This window comes from Mastigoproctus giganteus, chromosome 4 (genome assembly GCF_048544385.1).
Source record: "Mastigoproctus giganteus isolate SK-2022 chromosome 4, ASM4854438v1, whole genome shotgun sequence".
NCBI classification, from domain to species: Eukaryota; Metazoa; Arthropoda; class Arachnida; order Uropygi; family Thelyphonidae; genus Mastigoproctus; species Mastigoproctus giganteus.
The window spans coordinates 51213342-51234181 of record NC_143578.1 but is presented as its reverse complement, the minus strand read 5'-3'; the positions used below and the strand labels follow the sequence as shown (position 1 = coordinate 51234181).

Sequence of the window (20840 nt, the reverse complement as noted above, 5' to 3'; positions counted from 1 at the left end):
TCTGATTTTCTTTTTTAAATGATTATGTTTAAAGTTTTAGTGTCTATTCAACAGACCCCCCACCCCAGTCCTCATTTTACTTTGAAATGCACTTTTTGCTGCTGAGCCTCTGTTATAAATTTTAGAACCAAAATTTTTATTTTTAGCCGTCCAACAAAAAGAAATAGAAAACCTCATGCTGGTTTTTCCATGAGTCTTAAGATTTAATCCTGAATTCCAGACCAGTTGCTATCCTTAGTAACCTTGAACAACTAAGTAGTAACCTTGAGTATCGTTGCTAGCCTGTGCTCACAAAAGTGATTACCCGATTGACCTTTGCACAGTATTTATGATTATTTCTGTGGCTGAAATTCTGTAAAATTTAATGTTTTTTCAGGTTTTTATATATTATTTTTTTTTTTCACAAAATTATTGTCGATTTTTATATGCTAAGAAATTTTAAGCATGATTTTAAAATTTTCTTTCAAAAGCTGAATGAACGTTGGAAATGCTCAAATTTTTCAAGGAGTCATAAATCATGCATAAGCTACTAAAATTAATGTAAAATTAGTTGCTTTCTTTAAGGAAAAATATTTTTTCAAAAGTGTTAAGAAGCTGATAACTTATTAAAGCTAATCAGAATCCATAAATATCTATAAGCTCTATTGAATTGAATACATTTTTTATTATGATTTTTGTTTCTTTATAATTACTGTTGATTTTTATACACTAAGAAATTTTAGCATGATTTTTAGATTTTCTTGGAGAAACTGAACGTTGAATTTTTCAAGAAGTTATAAAGCATGTATCAGCTCTTAAAATTAATGTAAAGTTAGTAGTAGCTTTTTTAAGGAAAAATATTTCTTCAAAAGTGTTAAGAAATTGATAATCTATTAAAACCAGCCAACATCCAGAATTATCCATTAGATCTGTTGGATTGGGAATCTATTTCAAAAATAAACTTTTGTTTGAGCACCAAAAACAACATGGATCATTTTATTTTATTTAATTTTTGTGATCTATTATGGGATTTTGGAAATTCGTATACTGCAGTTACGTTGATAATTGTTTTATTATTAAATTGTTTGTAGTAGCAGTAGCAGCAGTATTTTTTAATGTTGATTTAAGGACTTTTAATATCGAATACAAGAGATTTTGAAATTTGTTGTTGTTTAAAAAGATTTTAAGAGAAATTAGTGAACAAGGTAATTGTGAACTGTTGATAGACAGGTCTGTGAGATGAAATAATAAAATGGCGTAAGCTGAAATAATAAAATACCATTACTACCAATCGTGTATTAATTTTTTATTATTATTTTTTTTATTGGCTGAATGCACCATGATTGCCAGAATATAAGTCAGTATAATTAGGGGAGATTCTGATACTGTCATTGCTGTGTGTTTAACAGAGACAAAACTATAAATCCTGGTTCCCACCCATGAAATTCTTGTTCCTCCTGTGCTCTCTAACAGCCATACCAAGCCAATTATTGCTCTCCCCTAGAACAAGCCGCCTCCTTGCCACGATCTTATAAAACACAAAGCAGATGACAGGGAGCAAACAACTCCATTTGTACAGTGTGTCTGAGCACTGTGTACAAATGTAGCACCACTCTTGCTTATGGCTCTGGTTAGCATAGACCAATTTTTCAGTAAAATAAAATTTGTACACTTTACTACACTTGATTTTGATCACAAGATCCTTTCTGTTCCTATTAAAGATCAAGACTGAGTATTCACCCTTAAGGCTCGAGTTTCTGTCCAACTGTAGAGACAAATAGTATAACCCATAGTTCTGCCTAAGTTTTTAATTCTTTTTGAATTGTATAACATCACTTGAAAAGGCAAATGTGCTATACATTTAAAAATCTGAGACACTGCCAGGATACCTGTTTTAAAGCAGTTGATGGATTGTCTCTACTAGTGAATGTATGCCAAATATGAACAATATATTTTTATCTAAGTGAACAGCCAAGCAGTGTATGGTACATTTTTGGCTATTATGTATATCTTTAACCCCTGGAACTGGGCTGTGTTTGTCATATATTACTATCTCTCTTTCTCTTTCTTGGTGATTCCCTTCTACTTCTGACTCTCTCTCTCTCTCTCTCTCTCTCTCACTCACACACAGGGTAATGCAGGATTTTTTTTTTTTTTTGGCTGGTACAGCATAAGCCTCAGGCTTCCTTGCACCTTATGGCTAATAATAATACAATCTCCCAGGTGATGAAAAGCCAGCAAGCTTCAAAACAGCTGTCCTGGCAGCGTCTCAGATTTTTAAATGTATAGCATAGCAGATTCACTTTTTCAGGTGATACTATACAATTTAAAGAGATATTAAATATTATAAACTTAGATTTATTTCTAAGTCGAGCATAAGCCCAAGCCTTAAGGTGAAATACTTGGCCTGTTTTTATTGGGAGCAGAAAGATTCCTAGAATTGAAATCAAATGCAGTAAAGCATATGAATTTTATTTTATTTAACTACTGCATTGAAATATCCCTCCCTGCAATCCTGTAGCATTGTACTAATTTTTCAAGCAGAAAGACAGAAATTTCTATATTATATGTGGAGAATAAGTATATTGTGTGTTTAAAAAAAAAGACCTTCTGAATTTATTTATACAGAATTATATTTATTGTGATCTTGATTTCAGGGACGGGGCAGAATTGAGAAAACAGAAATAATTGAGATGGCTATTAAACATCTTAAACATCTACAAGCACATCCTTGCAAAGATCCAGGTTAGTTCAATTTTTTATACACAAATTTTAGGATAAAAATTTTATTATAACAAAAAGAAACCTGCAATTTATGGGGAATTTTGGCACGTTGATATTTTATAATCGATATTTTAAATTTTAAAATACAGTCAAGTCTTAATTATGAGTAGCATGTCCCATTTGTGAATTATAACTGTACCATCTTCATATGTATATGAACTGAAAAGCATAATAGTGCAGCTAATATTCACCAAAAAGTGAAACCAGAGTTGTACATAGTCAGTATATTTTTATTTTCATTATAAATTCCTTTATTGTCTCACATTAAAAAAAAAAAATTTAAATAGAAAATGTTATGAAATGGAAAATCGATACAAAACTATTCCCAAAAACAGTTTGTTTGAGGATATAGCATATATCAGTCAAATACACCTTAATATTACATTATATTGATAAAATTCTTTCAGTAATGTGATAAAGTATAATATAAAGTACACTATTCACTTTTTCAGATAATACTATACAATTTAAAAAGATATTAAAAGTAATACACACAAAAAAAAAAAAAGTTTCGTTTCTTGATTTTATTAGATTAGGAACTGAACTTTTTATTAGATTAGGAACTGAACTGAACTATGGACTTTGAATTATGATGAATACACCATGCAGGGTATTGGCAACACGGAAAAGCATTATTTCACTAAATTGTATTAAACATGTCCATGTTTATTTAAGTTAATTTAATATATTCCACTGATGAAGATGTGCAATAATGTTGAATCAAAACATACAGGGTGAGCATAGTCTTTCCCTGATTAAGAAAAAATTTTAACTTAAAAACTATGCTAGATAGAAACTTGCACTTTGTGTCATAACGAAGGCCAATGCTTAGTTTTTTTGCACTGTACAATTGCACAATCTGTGGACGATCTAGGTAGCTCTGCAATCACCAGTATCAAAATGGCATCGATGAAGGAGAAAGCTCAGTGTGTTTTGTGGTTTCATGAAACAAAATCGCCAGTTACAGTTCAGCGAAACTTTAGAAGAGAGTATGGGCGAGATCAGCCAAATGTTAAAAATATCAGAGGTTGGTATTCAAAGTTTAAAGAGACTGGCAGTGTTGGGGACCTTAAAAGAACTGGTAGGCCTAGTGTGAGTGAAGAGACCGTTGATGCTGTGTGTGATGCTTTTGAATGCAGTCCTCAGAATTCAACTCGTCGTGCATCAAGGGAACTTGGCATACCTGAGAGGACAGTGGCTAAAATTTTGCGCAAACAGCTTCGTTTGTATGCATATAAAGTGGAAATTGTTCAAGCCTTGGAGCAAGACGATCATCCCTGAAGTGCTGCTTTTGCTACAGAGATTCTGAAGCAAGTTGATGAAAACAATGATTATCTTAAGCGTGTTTGTTTTTCTGATGAGGCGACCTTCTACACCTTGGGGAAGGTAAATCGACACAATGTCCATATTTGGAGGTCAGAGAACCCACGTGTTGTTTTTAAGAAAGAGAGGGACAGCTCTAAAGTGAACATTTGGTGTAGCCTAATGCACAACAGGGTTATTGGACATTTTTTTTTTTTTTTTTTTTTTGCTGAACTCACCATTTCAGCGAATGTTTACTTGGACTTCGGTTAGTAGAGTTTCAGCCATGGGTAATTTTTCAACAAGATGGGGCACCGCCACACTGGAGTTTAGTTGTTCGTGCATTTCTGGATGCTATATTTCCTAACCGGATGGATTGGGAGGGATGGTCCAACACCATGGCCAGCCTGTTCACCGGACATTACCCCTCGGCACCTCTGTAGCCAGGTGGGCAGGAGCAACAGTGCATAGCACACACACTTCTTGATTAGACCAGGGTTCGAGCCCGTGACCACCAAATACGGAGGATGCAGAAAGGTCAGGGAATGACCACCGCATATCCCCGGAACAATATGGCCTTAGTTGCTAATGCTCCAAAATACCAAATAACAACAATAACAACAACATTACCCCTCTTGACTTTTTTTTTATGGGGTATATTAAGGACAAAGTGTATTCAACTCCAGTTCGTGATACTGAAATTTTAAAGGCGATGCTTAAACAGATGCCTTTGCGACAGTTACTGAAGAGATGTTGAAGAAAACTTGGAGAGAAATCAAGTATCAACTAGACGTTCTCCAGGCAACAAATGGAGCACATGTAAAAGTGTACTGAAGAGGTAAAAAAAACTTTTTGAGTTGAGATAAAATTTTCAAAAAACTGTATGTTTGTACCCAGCACAGTTCTTGTGTAATAAATGTTTGAAATCAGGGAAAGACTTTATGCTCACCCTGTATTATCACTTAAACCGATTAAAAATTAATTGCATAATGCAACAGTTTCAGAGTATTGTAACTTGCCATGATCTGTGTTGTTCAATTTTAATATAGTATTAAATTGCTTTTGCTGTATTTCTTTTTAATTTTGTTTGCCAATTGCTTCTTTCTTTCTTCTTATATTTATTATTTTATTAATTTTTGCATGGCATATGTATTGGTTACCAAGAACATAATATTGAAACATAAAAGAATTAAAACAAAAACTTGAGAATATTGAAAAGAAATGAACAAAGTTCAGCAGAGTTATTATAGGAAGACTTTATAGCATTTCCAGTAATTGGCAGGAGTCTGTGTTGTGGTGTCACCCATTATAAATCTGATCAAGTGAAGGTGTTGCCATTCTTTGGCAATTGTTGCCAATTTGGTAACATGATTAGTTGCAAGTTGTCACGTATCACTGCTGAGTCACATATTTCTGACCATAAAATAATCTAGTCAATTACTACTGTAAAAGGACAGGTCTGTGCAAAATGCTGTTTATGGGCATAATCAATCTAATTGATTATGCAAATCATTCAGTTATGAAAATTTTTTTTTTTTTTTTTTTGTTAGTTGTTGCTGCATCAGCTTCTGTGGCCATAATGCACCTCCCAAGGTTTTTGCATTTTACTGTGATCCAAGCCCAAGGCGGGATTCAAACCCGTGACCTTTGGGTTGCCAGGCAGGCACTTTACCCACCTGGCTAGCCCGGTCAGCATTATGAAATTGAAAACAATATATATATATATATATATAATGTAAATTAAATTGAAAGTGAAATTAAGAAAGAGAAATGCTAAGAAGGTCTAAATTTATAAATAAAGGTCTAAATTTATTCTTTATTGGACATTAAATTTATGGAATATTTGCCTTTTATTTAAAATTTTCATATATATTATTTCCACATTTGCTCTCTCTCTCTCTCTCTCTCTCTCTCTCTCTCTCTGACTCTCTCTATTCCCTTGCTTTTGTTTTTCTAATTGTTTTTATAGTTTTTACTTTTTTACAGTGCTTCTCCTCCTTACTGTTTTATTTTAATTTAAATTACTTTTTATTTATTTATATATATATATATATATATATATAGAACAAGAGAAAGAGCAAAGTGGTGAAACCATTGCCCAAGTGGTATTTATACATAGAGAGCAAGAGTGAATGAGCAAAACCATTGCCTGGATGTTAACAACACTATGGATTTGATAACATCAGATTGAAACCTTCTACTGTTGTTTTATTTTTCCTTCTTCTTAAGTTTTGCTATTTTCAATTTCATAATTGAATAATTTGCATAAAATCAATTAGAGTTCAATTATTGAAATAATCAATTATTAATCATTTGATTATGCTCTTCACTAGCTGTAAAGCCTCTGACATTTTACAGCATTCATTGCAAGGAGTAGTTTATGATTTAAGCTAAGTCAGCCAAGTTTTGAGAGTGTGTTGAATATAAGATTAGTTTGCAAATTTGTTGTCTAAAATTCAGAAAAGCTTCAACTTAAAGGGATTAGTCATGTAATTTACTTTTCCTATACTGATTAGGTTGTCAGTATGGAATATTTACTTTATAAAGGTTAAGGTATCTATAATTAAAGTAGCATAAGGCCCATCTTAAAATAATAGGTTATCAGTACTTTCACAGCAATTTGCCTCAGTATTTTACTACTTAGAATATGGAGGATAGGGGAAGATCTTGCAATAAGCCTGAGCCTTTTTTTAGTAACAGAAACCTTTTTATCAAAAATTATAATTTCCCAAACCACCCCACTTACAACATGGAGTGAAAGAAATCAAAAGCCAAATTCTAGTGAACACTACAGGGCTATTCCAAAAATCATTTACATGAGTGGACATGTGGAATCCAAGTGTTCTTTTTAAAATATTGTATAATTTTATATGCTATTTGCATAGCTATAATTGTCTGTAGTCTGCTAGAATTTTTTGAAGTAATGACTAATGTTTAAAGTATTAATAGTTTTATTTATTAATGCATTTTCTTATATTGTTATTGAATGTCTTCATTTAATTTTAGCCAACTGTGAAGTAGCAAAAACAACAGAACAAGATCATAAAAGGCAATACAGGCTGGGATTTCAAGAATGTATGTCAGAAACCCTGAGGTTCCTGGTGGAAATAGAAGGCCTGTATGCAGGTGATGGGTTATGTGTTCGTTTAGTTAACCATCTCCAGAAACATTACGACAAAGTTGCTGGAGGCAAGTACAAAAATATATATATTTAATTATTTATTTATTTCATTACATTTATATATTTTTTAATGATTTGTTGGAATTTATAGATTTTTTTTATTTTTATTTTAGAAAGAATTATACACTCTTTATAGAGAAATACTGTAAACTCTTTAAAGTCTGGCACTCTCAAGGATTGAAAAGTGCTGGATTTTAAAGAGGTATACCTAGTAGTTGAACAGTTTTAGAAAAACCCATATCAATGAATATTAAGCACTAACAACCAAACTTATCTACAACTGTAAACATTTATAATTACTAAAAGATAGTGCTAGGGGTTACGAATGTAAATAACAACTCAATTTGTTAACTGTAAACAAATGAGAATAAATGAAGTTACAGAAATGCTATTATACTGTAATTTCCAATTTAAATTCATGCCTGATACATTATCAGAGAGAATATCATGAATATGTTTCAGAAAAAAAAATACTTTTGCATTGGAAGATAAAAATTAACTATTATTCCTAAGGAATAATTATGGTGAGGTAAATACAGGTAGCCCTCGATTTACGCTGGGGTTAGGTTCCTGGGGGGACGAGCACAAATGGAATCGACGCACGCAAATGGAACCCTTTATACATAGGAGTCAATCGGAAATCACTGGGTTAGGTTCTAGGCACCAAAAATGTTACCTACCACTTTGCAACGGATGTTTTATGTTATTAGCATTCTTCATAGTTGTGGTAATAGTTGATGGAGGCATCTTCATAGTCCTACACACATTAGGGCGGCTTTCACCAGCTTTCATCCTCCGAATAACCTCCATCTTATTTTCCAATGTGATAGATCGACATGCCTTTTTCACGCATTCATTTGCACTAGGATTTAATGAACTTCTTTTACCAGGCTTGGCGTCTCTTTATTATATTAAATTAAAAACTTTATAACACAATTGGCAAAAACTGCACACGGCTATCACTATTATTAATTATTATTTAATTTATTAATAGCACAATTAATAAAAAAATGTTAGCATAATAAATTTCCAACACATGTAAATGCCGTAAAGAATAACCAACTGAATGCTTCACCGCATGGATCTTTACCACCCACATCCACGAGTGGCTACTTTGAGGGAAGGAATCTTTCTCGTTTCAGATTGTCTTAATTTATGTGAACAGTGCATGATACATAGTACAGTACAATGCCGATAAATTTTGTCTGACGATTTTAAACTTTCAATTTATAAAAAAATAAAAATTAAAAAATTGCAAAAATAAATAAATAAAAATGGCCTTGTGGTTAGTGATCAGCACTATTGCAAATTGGCAATAATCGGACCAGTGCAAAATGAGGCTACCTGTATAACCTTTATCAATTTACATGACATTTTGATTTTCCCGCAGTACACAGTGGCAAAATTCAGTTGAGTAATTAATTAATTAATAATATCTATAATTATATATGTGGTCATGTACACTGCTCTACCATTAATATTCAGACACCCCTCCACGGATTGGGAATCAGGTCCTATGCATGCAACACATCACAGAACCTGCTATAAACCTGATATAAATATGCACACTGGGCTTCAAACAGACAGTTGCAAAAGTGGGCATTCAAGATGACATGTTCAACAGAATTACCTCAACAAATGCTAGACTCTGATTAACATGGTGTAAGTTCCTTCTTGATTGTATCCTCCCGATAATGAAGTTTGGTGGAGGCAGTGTCATGGTATGGGGTCCTATCATGGTTTGGCTTGGGCCCATTAGTTATTATCGGCAAAACCATGAATGCTGTGCAATACCAGGAAATCCTGGACACTTATGCACTCTCAACATTATGGCAATAATTTGGGGAAGGCCCATTCATGTATTAGCAAGACGTGCCATGCCATACTGCTCAGGTCATAACAGAGTGGTTTGAGGACATGGGTTTGGAAAAGTTGGATTGACCATCCCAGAGTCCTGATCCGAACCCTATCAAGCATCTTTGGGATGTATTGGATAGTCGGGTATATGCATGTTGAGATTTCCCAAAGAACAAGGCCGAACTGGTGGCTGCATTAAAGGCCATGTGGAGGAACATATCACTTGGCATTTATAAAAAGCTGGTTGAGATGATGCAAAGATGATTGAAGGCCATCATAAAAGCAAAAGGTTTCAGTGCAAAATATTAAATGACACAATAAAAGCTCTTTTTTTTTGTCTAAAGGCAGGTGTCCAGATATTAATGGTAGGGTAGTGTATGTGTATATAAATAAATAAAAAAAAATATATATATACACAATTTTGTAGTAGTATATAACTGCATAAAGACTGCAGGAAACTGCCATCACTTTGAGGAGTATGTGCTTCCTGATATCTCTTATTAGTTGCTTCTAACTGCTACTGTTATTCAAATAGTACATCATATAAACTTAGGCGATTATTTTGCACGAAGCATGGGACTACGTTTAAGATTCACTATTGAACGGGTCAGTGCCTTTGCATCATGTTTTGTTCGTAGTGAACTGTCCAGGTTGAGAATTGGCATGTTTTAATTGTATCTCATATTGTGAATATCTTCACAACGAATGGCCTTGACTTATGCACTGCTTTGAATAAGCAATGCTACTCCAGTGGAGGAGACTAATGTTACTTATTCTAGGTGGATACCACCACGCAGACAGCACCATTTTGAAGCTGAGTGGCTTCTCATCGATGGGTGGGCAGGTACCCTGGTGTTGCAATAGTGACAACCCAGTTGTCAGTATAAGTTCACAATATGAGAGATGCCTGATGGTGTGTAATAGTATAAACTAAGGCGATTATTTTGCATGAAGCATGGAACTACATTTAAAATTCACTATTGAACGGGTCAGTGCCTTTGCACCATGTTTTGTTCGTAGTGAACTGTCCAAGTCAAGAAATGGTTTATACTATCACACCATCAGGTATCTCACGTTGTGCACCTCCATAGCCAGGTGGGAAGGAGCAGCAGTGCATAGCACACGCTTCTTGATTAGACTGGGGTTCGAGCCCGACACCACCAAATACGGAGGATGCGGAAAGGTCAGGGAATGACCACTGCATATTCCCGGAGCAATATGGCCTTAGTTGCTAATGCTCCTAAAAACCAAATAACAAACAAACAACAATCTCATGTTGTGGACTCCATAACTGGATTGTCACTATTGCAACACCAGGATACCTGCCCACCCGTCAACGAGAAGCCAATCAGCTTCGAAATGGTGCCATCTGGGTGGTAGTATCCGCCGAGAATAAGTAACATTAGTCTTCTCCACCGGTGAAGTGTTGCTTATTCAAAGCAGTGCAATACCTTGGCCACTCGTTGTGAAAGTATTCACAATATGAGATACAATTAAAACGATGCCAATTCTTGACTTGAACTACGACACTACGAACAAAACATGGTGCAAAGGCACTGACCCATTCAATAATAATCATATAAACTTGGAAAATATACACTTTTCCTTATCAATTTTAGAATGTGATGACAGAAATTGCTTTACAGTATTATTGTTTCTTGATTGTGAATTTGGGAATTTAGTGTATTTGCCTACTTTGGGATATGTCTAGTAGCAGTAGCGGTCTTGGGAAGATTTTCCAAGCATCATATTCTATAGTTACAAAAAAAAAAAAAAAAAAAAAAGTCATTTTAAAAGCTGACATGATGTACAGTTTGAACAGTAGCCATTGTCAGTTATGATTATTAGAATGAGAAAGGTGCAGCATGGAGGAATCTCTTTATCAATGGACCATATGATCATATTGTAGTTTGAATTATTTGTTGATATCAGCTGCCATGAAAATCAGCCTATTATCAACTGCAATGCCAAAAAATTCTACTTGCTCTTAATATGTATACGATCACAATGAATATATAATTCCTTCTGGTCTTGGCCATCACAAGAATAAACAGATATATATTTCTTTATTTATTTGATACTTATAGTTGACTGTCATACAACTTAGTACATTAGCATCATTTCTATACACAGTAAGCCAACCAAAGTTCTACATGGGCATCATTGCATAACTAAATCCTACACGTACTTATAGTTGATTATAGCAAACTGATAGTGAATGGTTTGGTCATCATGACTAGCATCCATGGTACAACGTTCAATTCAAGTATAACTTTAGCACACATGTGCTCTCTCTCTCTCTCTATATATATATATAAGCAAAGTTATAATAATTAAGTGAGAGAGAAAAAAAGCTGACAGATGGAGATGTAAAAAGCACAAAGTGCCAAACTAGTAGAGAAAGGATAAAAAGAAAGAGAAGTAGTAAGGTGGATGAAAAGGAAAGAAGGTTAAAAAACCTAATAAAAAAAGATACTCTGAATTATATAAAATTAAAAACTGGATTAGAAAGCCAATTAGATGGAATGAAGCTAAAAAGGGAAAGTAAAAATCAATGATTAATATTAATGATTATAATAAACTTAATGGGAATTAATCCTCAAACCTTTTCCAAATGTATGTAAAGTGACAAAGCCGCTATACTATACTATCATAAAGGATGTAAAGAAAGAAAATTTTTTTAAAATCTGATATTGTTGCAATGCTGGGGAAGGAAAAAATAGATTCAGATCTCAAGCTAAAGAGTAACATTTTTTAATAACTGATCGTGCCTTACAACTTTATGATTGCATTTTTTCCCCCTGCCTACCTTTCATATTTATAGAAACAGTCTGAAATCTCTTAAACTGTGTTTGGGACATTACAGTTATGACAATCAGATTTCTCTACCATTGGATTCACAGTTGGATATACCATAAGTATAGCCAACTGTGAATCATTATCCTGTGTCCAACCATAAGTATTATCCATGTTGGGAGATCTCAATTTTTGTGATACTGTGACCTAAAATGGTAAATGAAATTGTGCAATTCCTGCTCTCCATAAATAAAACTGATTCTACTTAGGACAGAGTCTAGCAAGAAATAAATATAGCACTTATTTTTGTTTACAGTGATTATGCTTTATGAAGGCAAATTAAAAATCTTTGACAGATTTTACATAGAAATGAATTTTAATGGATAAATTCAAACATTTCGTAAAATAAATAGATATAGTATAGAAAAAGTTCATTTCAAAATAACATTCTGTAACATAAATAATAATTTAAAAAATTATTATGCACTGCTAATTATTATAAACTTTTCCAAGAGGTGCCAACAATATGTTGATAGTTCATAGAACTGTAAGTAAGGAAGTAGAAACTGATTCAGAACCTTAGCAATACTGAAAGGTCTGAGCTTAAATATCATGCCTGAAACTTTTTTAAAAAATTTTCATCACCCCAAGTTACAAACCCCCTGAGGGACCACAAGCCACAGTTTGAGAACCCCCAGTCTGTGTCATTCTTTTGCTGTTTGTCTGAATATGGACTTCAGTTTCACCATGTTATTAAAATCAGAGCATGTGGCTACTTTAATCCTGGAAATTAATATTTAAACCAAATATTGCTTGGTGAAGTTTTCTTTATTTCCTTTCTTTAACTCTTTATTTAAATAAAGAGATTTATTTAAATATTTCATGGTAAACCACGAAATACTTAAATCTCTATATGACTTTGTTATTATTCTGTATTTCATATATGTGCTTGGATGAGTTAAAAGTTATTTAAAAATCTAATGAATGATAATTTTCTTTTCAGGAATTTGTTTTACTCCAGTGGTTGGAATGATGACTGGTATAGATGATTCAAAAGGGATATCGATGGAACTTGACCATTCACCATTCACGCCAGGAGGGGAATCCTATCCTGACACACCTTCTGAAGAACTTCCTTGTCATTCTGATTCAAAGCCACGGGATGACAATGAACAGGTCTCTCAAAGCATGCCAGAGTGCCAAGAAAGTGTGCCGTTACCTATAGACATTGACAAGACAGAAAAAACTGAAGAAAGTCCACAAGGTAATGGACCACCAGTAAAAATTACAAGCCAGCTAAGAGAGATGCTTCAGAATCCAGGTCCGCCAAAGGAACGTGTATCTAACACCATTAATATGATGACAAACAATATCAGTTTACCTAATTCACACGTATCAACAAATTGCCTTGTTTCTGAGAATGTGTCTCACAATAAAGGAGATGAGGTGTACAAATTCAAAAATAACATTAAACATCGTTTCAATGCAGATTTAAGGCACCACACATCTTCTCCAACTGAAAGCCATTCTGAACTAATGACATTTCCAGAGGATGAAAGGTCACATGCGGATCAGCTTCGGTACTCTCACCCACAAGGATCAGGACCTAATTGCATGGCTCTTTCTCCTGAAGGGAATTCATCTGCAAATCATAATAATTTGCGTAACCTTGGACGTCAGACATTCCCCCCATTCAGTGTAGCACAAAATCATACCGCAGAACTCTCAGTGAAAATACCAGAAAGAAATATTAATGATTTAGGCCCTACATCGTCTGGAGCCTGGGATTCACATGGTGACTGTGGAAGTAGTTGTGGATCAAATCCAAGTCCACCCTCAATTGGCAGATCGAATGGTAGCAGTTCGGGCTACAGTACATCAGGTGACATTTCTACTTGCAAACTTAGATCACAGCTACATGGTCGGCAGTCACCAGCTACTTCTCCATATCCTCATACTCCTGAGAATCTGTCCAACTGTTCTCCAAGTCCACAGCCCTTGTTACAGACACCTGGGGTTCCAATATTTGCCTTACACCCAAAAGGCACCTTTTACATTCCTCTTACCTTAGATTCAACACTGGTAGCTCCCTATTTCAGTGCTGTTGATGATTCCATCCCAGTTCTCCATCCTGTAAGTATTTCTGTGAACTTCACATTTTGCCGATCGGTGAAGATGGAAAAAATGAATGGTAGTGTGTTTCAGTCAAGGAATCACCTTTATTTGCCAGATAGGTTTAATTATGGAGAAAGAGGAGCTTATCCCTGTAGTCCAGTACCTCATGTTTAATATTTGGATGCATGGAAAATAAAAAAACCTGAAAGAAAGCTGATCTAAAGACTTTCCAATTGAAACTATATAGGTAAGGGTGAACAGTGACCTCCGTAGTGCAAAATACAAGTGGTTCAGCCATATAAAATGTACTCTAGAGAGCTCTTTAAAAGAAGAACTGATGGGCATATCACACGGCTTCTTTGTAGATAACATTTGTGTGAAGCAGGTGACTTTTCTATGGTAAATATGTACAGTTTGACTGTGTGGTGTTTGAAGTGTTGATTATCAGACAGACTACATAATGTCCCCCATATAAATTTTTGATTAAATTTCTGGGAACTTGACATTTATACACATTTTGTTCAGGAAACACTGTCAGAACATATGCAAATTATACAAATGGCCAAGTGCATTCTTTGTTTTAGAAATCAATGCCAGCTATGGTGCAGCTTTCCCATGGATATCCCATCAGCAAACTTCTGTTAAGTACACACTAGTCTTTTTTTATTTTATTTTTCCCATTTGCTTCTCTCGCATTTTGTCATTGGCCGTTAAAACAGTAAAGGGGAAAAAAGTAAAGTTTCACTTTTGTAATTAGTTTTGAAATGGAACTGCTCAATATGTAGCTGTTAATTTTGAAATGGACTCTTATTGTTGGATTAAACAAATGTCTTAGCTTTACTTTTGTTGTATATAGGCTTTGTGCAGTGGATGTGAATATGAATTGAAGCTTAAAGTCAAACTTGTAGCAATCTCTAAACATGTTGCCACAGTTTGTGGGTATTTTACTTGTATTCTTGTCTTTTATTCTTTACATTTTTTCATATTAGAGAAAAGGTTTAAATTACAATACTTTTAAAAGTAAGCGCATAATAATTGGTTGGTGTAATAAAATTAACTTTTTTTGCTGGAGAGGTAAACAAGTTTTAGTGCTGATGATTAGGAGCACTTTTAGGAAGAGTATCTGCAGAGTTAAGTATATTGGGTGATATGTACATTTGTTATTCATTATTTGTTTGCAATAATGAATGTAGAGTAGAGACATCACAACATCATTTTTTTTGTATAACTACCACCACAGTTTAGATTCTTGTCCTATAGTGAACAAGTGCACAAATACCAACTGCAATGAAATGATGGTAAAGTTATGTAACCATTATTATTAACTCTATTGTTACATAAATTCTTGGATTGGGTTAAAAAGATCAGGCAAGGAGAGACAAAAATAAACTCACTGGGTGTGCAGGCATTTATGAAAATTTTTGATCCTCCCCTCCTCCATTTAGTAGTACTATCTATTTTGCAAAATCAAAATTTCCTATTAATACTTGCAATAGTTATTTTTTTCAATTAATATTTGTTTGATTTTGTTCTTTTCTTTTGTCGATTTTATTCTAGACTTTGGAAGTTTATAATGCAGCTTCCAATAGATAAATTTCCCCGAAATTTTATTAAATCAAATATATATAAAAGAAAGCTATTGTAACCACAGAATTTCAAAAAAAATTCATTATGAATAGCATGCACTTTCTTCTTCTCCCTCCACCCCGCTTTTTGCACTTAAGGTTTCACAGTTTGACATTAATTTTTGAAAGTTTATAATATGGCTGCCAATGGATAACGCTTGGAAATTTTGTAATTATGTCAAAAAGATAACAAAGAAAGATTCTGTAACAATACAATTTCTTAACAACAATCCATTGAGTAGCACACACTTTTTTTTACTTTGCATGCAGTGTAACAGGTTAGACATTTCTTTTCAAAAGTTCATAATGCAGCTGCCAACATATGAATTTCCTTGAAATTTTGTTAGTAGATACAATATGCACTGAAGAAAGAAGATATAGTTTTTTTTTTAATATAAACACACAAGAGCATGTAGATGCTGTAGCTGAGAAAATGAGCTACTGCTACCATGCACAAGCGGTAGCCGATTCACTACTGATTCAAGCTTAGCAAGGGCCACTTCCACTAGCTGAGAATAAACTAAAAAGCATTAGTATTTCATCTGTGATCCAACATTTTTCCTGTTTTTGTGATAACTAACAGAGATCTGTGGAATTTTAAATGGAGAAATCAAAAAAAACATTTTTGTTTGAAGGTACTAAGATTTTCAGTTGTGTGTATGGAGTGGATGAATATAAAAAAATCAGTATAATTTGATCTGGGTCTTATGAACCCTGCAAGTACAGGGTTGTTAAAATTAAAGTATCCCTATGTAGAGGGCTCTGGAATGAGTTCTAAGGCTCATACTGAAGAGAAATTTGGACAACAGGTACAATAAATAATGTGCTTGCCATTTATTGGGAAAAAAAAAAATTGTTACAAAATTTGTCACTATATGGCACTGTGGCAATACAAATCACTTGAACAGTGTTACAATTGTTCAACGTGTCCTCCATTTTGGTCAACAGCAGTTTATTCGAAGAACAGCATTTTCTACAGCAGAATGTAACATGTCAACTGGAACAGCCAGCACATGACATCTAATGCTGTCCTTCAGATCTGCTAGAGTTTGACATCCTTCCCGATACACCTGGTTCTTCATGACTCTCATCGACCGGTGCAATACCACCACTTTGCTTATTGGAGGCTTGAAGTGGTGAAACCCATGTTTAGTCTCTAGAGCAAAGTTTCCGGCATTCCCCTCAAACTTTTCTTTCAACCCATGCACGGTACTAAGTACTATAGGTTTTGATACTTTTCGTGTTTGGGGTTTCCATAAAAAAAAAACAAAAAAACTCCACAACCAGAAGTCGCATGGGGTGCGGTCTGGTGATCGGGGTGGCCAAGATGTCTGGAAACAATGGCTGATGACCCGTTTGTCTGTAAAGTGTGGCCTTAGCAATCTTTGGACACAAACGGTGGATGTGGGGTGGTGCACCATCTTGCATGAATATGGTATCCTGAAGGCACTCACGTTGTTGCAGCTCTGGTATTGCAAAATTTGCCAACATTTCATAATATCGCTGTCCAGTGACGGAACAGGTACGGGGTTGATGTTACCTGTTCAAAAAAGTATGGCCCAATCATGAATGTGGCCGTAAATTCACACCACACTGTCACTTTTGGAGAATGCAATGGACCTCTTGGATAACTTGAGGGTTTTCTGTTGCCCAAATGCGACAGTTGTGCATATTCACTTGTCCATTTAAGCAGAAGTGGGCTTCATCACTCCAAAGGATGTTCTATGGCCAAGTGATATCCACTGTCATTTGCACCAGAAACTGAAGTGCATATGTGAAACGAATATCTGCATCACCATGCTTTAGCTGCTGTAGCATGTGCATCTTGTAAGGATAGTACCACAACACCTGACACATTACTAGCCTTACAGTGGAATGCGGCATGTCCACTTCACAAGAAACAGCTGGCACACTTGCGCTACCACATGGAGATTGACTTGATAAATCCATGACAGCCATAGCCACATCTTCAACACGAGAGGAGTCCACTCGTTTTCGACCTCTACCTAGTTGAACATCAAGATGTCCTATCGCTTCAAACTTTGCAATCATTTTGCAGACAGCACAAACAGTCATAGGTCCATGCCTTATGCGCTTCTGACACTGGAATTCTCTGATAGCCACAGCTGCATTGTTGCTGTTCTGATAGTGCAGCTTCACTAATAGCACCTTTTCCTGCAACGTTGTTAGCATTGCTGCTGTAGTGTAGTCAAGCATCTACTGTATGATTTTGAAGAGACTGCTTTGCTTTTATACAGTACGGTAGAGCTGAGTAATGGCGCTGTTGCAATAACTTACGATTATGCAAATAATGTAAGTTATTTGCATAATTGTAACTAAAATAGTTATGCGCCATACAGTGACAAATTTTTTAACTAATTTTTTTTCCAATAAATGGCGAGCGCATTCTTCATTGTGCATGTTGTCCAAATTTCTCTTCAGTACAAGCCTTAGAACTCGCTCCAGGTGCCTCCGTGGGCAGGAGCGGTAGTGCATAGCACATGCTTCTTGATTAGACCGGTGTTCAAGCCCGTGACCACCAAATACGGAGGATGCGAAAAGGTCAGGGAATGACCACCGCATATCCCTGGAGCAATATGGCCTTAGTTGCTAATGCTCATAAAAACCAAATAACAACAACTCGCTCCAGAGCCCTCTACATAGCGATACTTTAATTTTAACAACCCTGTACTTATGGGTTAACAATCCTCAGCCATACACTTATATTTAACAACCCTTTGTCAGTATGTGTGTCATGGGTCAACTTGCATCTTGTGCAGGTTGATAAACCTGGAATAATTCAAAAAGGAAACTCTACTCCCTCTCAATGAGATCAGTAATTACAACCGTATGTGAAGAGGGCTTTAGAAATTCTTCAAATTGTCGATGGGAATTGAACTCAGATCTATGCCATCACTGCTTCTAAAACATTCTGGCTAGTTGCAACTCTGTTGCTTGACTGATTTTGTTTTAGTGGATAAAAGAGAAAAAGCCTGGACTACATGATGGATGCACCTAAATCTCTCAGGCTTACTTGCTCCATGACAATGTCACTGAATGTAGCACTGTCATGGAGCAAGGTCATGAAATTTTACAGCAGCCTGGTGTTTTTTGACAAATAGCATCCCCCAGTTTATCCAGTGTATAGCAATAATGGAAGGCAGTGATTGTCTGTCCTCAGTGTTTGTTCCTATTTCTGTCATTGATGCCATATATGCACTGAAGTTACACACACATGAATACATGGTAGGGATATCCTGCCAGCTGTTACTGCAAATGCTGTTGACCCATTATCATAAGAGGAAATAACACTTTCTGTCATTCTTATTTATTTTCTGTCATGCACATTTCATCTTATTTTCTGAATGCTCTTCATATTTTCTGCATAAGGCTACCACAGGTGGGCAGGAGCAGCAGTGCGTAGCACACGCTTCTTGATTAGACCAGGGAACGAGCCCCTGACCACCAAATACGGAGGATGCGGAAAGATCAGGGAATGACCATCGCATATCCCTGGAGCAATATGGCTTTGGTTGCTAATGCTCCTAAAAACCATATAACAAACAAACAACAGCACAAGGCTACCAGCACCCCAGTGCTTTTGGATCTATATATTTTCTTCAGATACAGCAAACAAAACACGTAAGTTTAAACTGTTCTGGCACCTGGGATCAGAAAATACCTTGGACAAATCACATTTTTAATTTCTGTTTAGAAACCATTACAAGTCAAATATTTCAGCAATGCATCAAAAGCCAGATCATAAAATTTCTTAAAAATAAGAATAAACACTTATACTGTGTGAAAAAAAATACACTGAGTGGCCACTTTATTAGATACATCTATCTCCTACGCAAGTAGGTCTTCCTCCATCCTTATGCCCTTGCAACAGTCTCAATTCATTGTGGCATAGACTGAATGAGGTGTCAAAAGCATGCCACAGGGATGCTCTTCATATTGACTTAATTGCTTCCTACAGTTGTAAATTGGACAGTTGCAGATATAAACTCAAAACAGCTATAGCCTTCCTATTGATCAGATCTCAAGATTGAGTTCTGATGAATGGGAAGACCACTGCAGTAGGTTGAATTAACTCTCATGTTCCCAGAACCCTTCTGTACAATATAAGCTATGTGACATGGTTTTCGAAGAACCCATTTACATGTGGCTGTACTGCAGCTGTGAAGAGATGTTCCTGGTCAAAAACAATTTCCTGATAACTTGTGGCCATTTAAATGTTGCTCCACTGTTATCAAGGGATCCAGTGGGCACAATGAAACTACTCCCTAAGCAAGCAGGTTCTTCCCCCACCCTTCCTCACAAGTCTCAATTCATTGTGGCATGGACTGAATGAGGTGTTAAAAGCATGCCACAGGGATGCTGTTCATGTTGAATCATTTGCTTCCTATGCTACATTGTTGACACCTAGCAGGATGGGCCCATAGACTCATGCTCTTTTCACCATATTCTGGCTTGCCTATTAGTCTGAAACAACAGAAACTGGATTCATGAGACAAGGCAATGGTTTTTCAATCTCCCACTGTAACCATACCTTCTTGTTTTTTTCCTGACAGTAGTGGAAGTTGGTTCAGCTGTTGGCTGCAATACCTCATCCATGATAAGCTACGAAGAGTTGTGCAATCTAAAATGTCTCTTTGATTAAAAGTGTTAGATTGGATTGTTATTTGACTGACTACATGTTTTCTATCAGCCTTGTTGGCTTTTTGCATCAATGTGCTATTCATGACAACAGTATCACCATTGACTAGACATTATTTGGTTATTGAACCAATCTTGATGCATCTGAGATAGTCATACACGAAAACCACAGCAAGGTTGCAGTTTGCAAAGGTACTCATACTGGTGTGTCTGGTGCTGACAACCCTGCCACATTTGTAGTCACTTAAATTTTCATCGTGCTCATCCTTACACTGAATGGTATTCATACACAGAATTCAAATGTATTTGCCCACCTGCTTTATTTTGCATGGTACAATATAAGCAGGTAGGCTGAATACTGAAAGTGTTCCATTTCATGAAAAAGGCAGGGGGAAAAAAAAATGGAAGGATACTGAAGAAGTATCCTTCAAATTTGGTCACTTGTAAAGTGACCAAATTTAGAATATAAACTAGAGCAAAATTATTTGTCATGGTTTAAAATATAATTCCTCATCCTTGACATATGTAATTAGACATCTACA

The 20840-nt window shown here is 35.4% G+C and overlaps 1 protein-coding gene across 5 annotated transcripts in view; it reads left to right on the top strand.

Annotated features, from left to right (window-relative positions):
- LOC150086729 (uncharacterized) overlaps positions 1-14937 on the top strand; it is a 72012-nt gene extending 57075 nt beyond the window's left edge. For all 5 annotated transcript variants that reach the window (XM_090372715.1, XM_090372716.1, XM_090372720.1 and 2 more), the window contains 3 exons: positions 2637-2724; positions 7072-7254; positions 12903-14937. In XM_090372715.1, the coding sequence (XP_090228841.1) occupies positions 2637-2724; positions 7072-7254; positions 12903-14188 (1557 nt within the window). In that variant the 3' untranslated portion in view covers positions 14189-14937. The remainder of the gene's footprint in view (positions 1-2636; positions 2725-7071; positions 7255-12902) is intronic.
- Positions 14938-20840: the final 5903 nt, after the last annotated feature.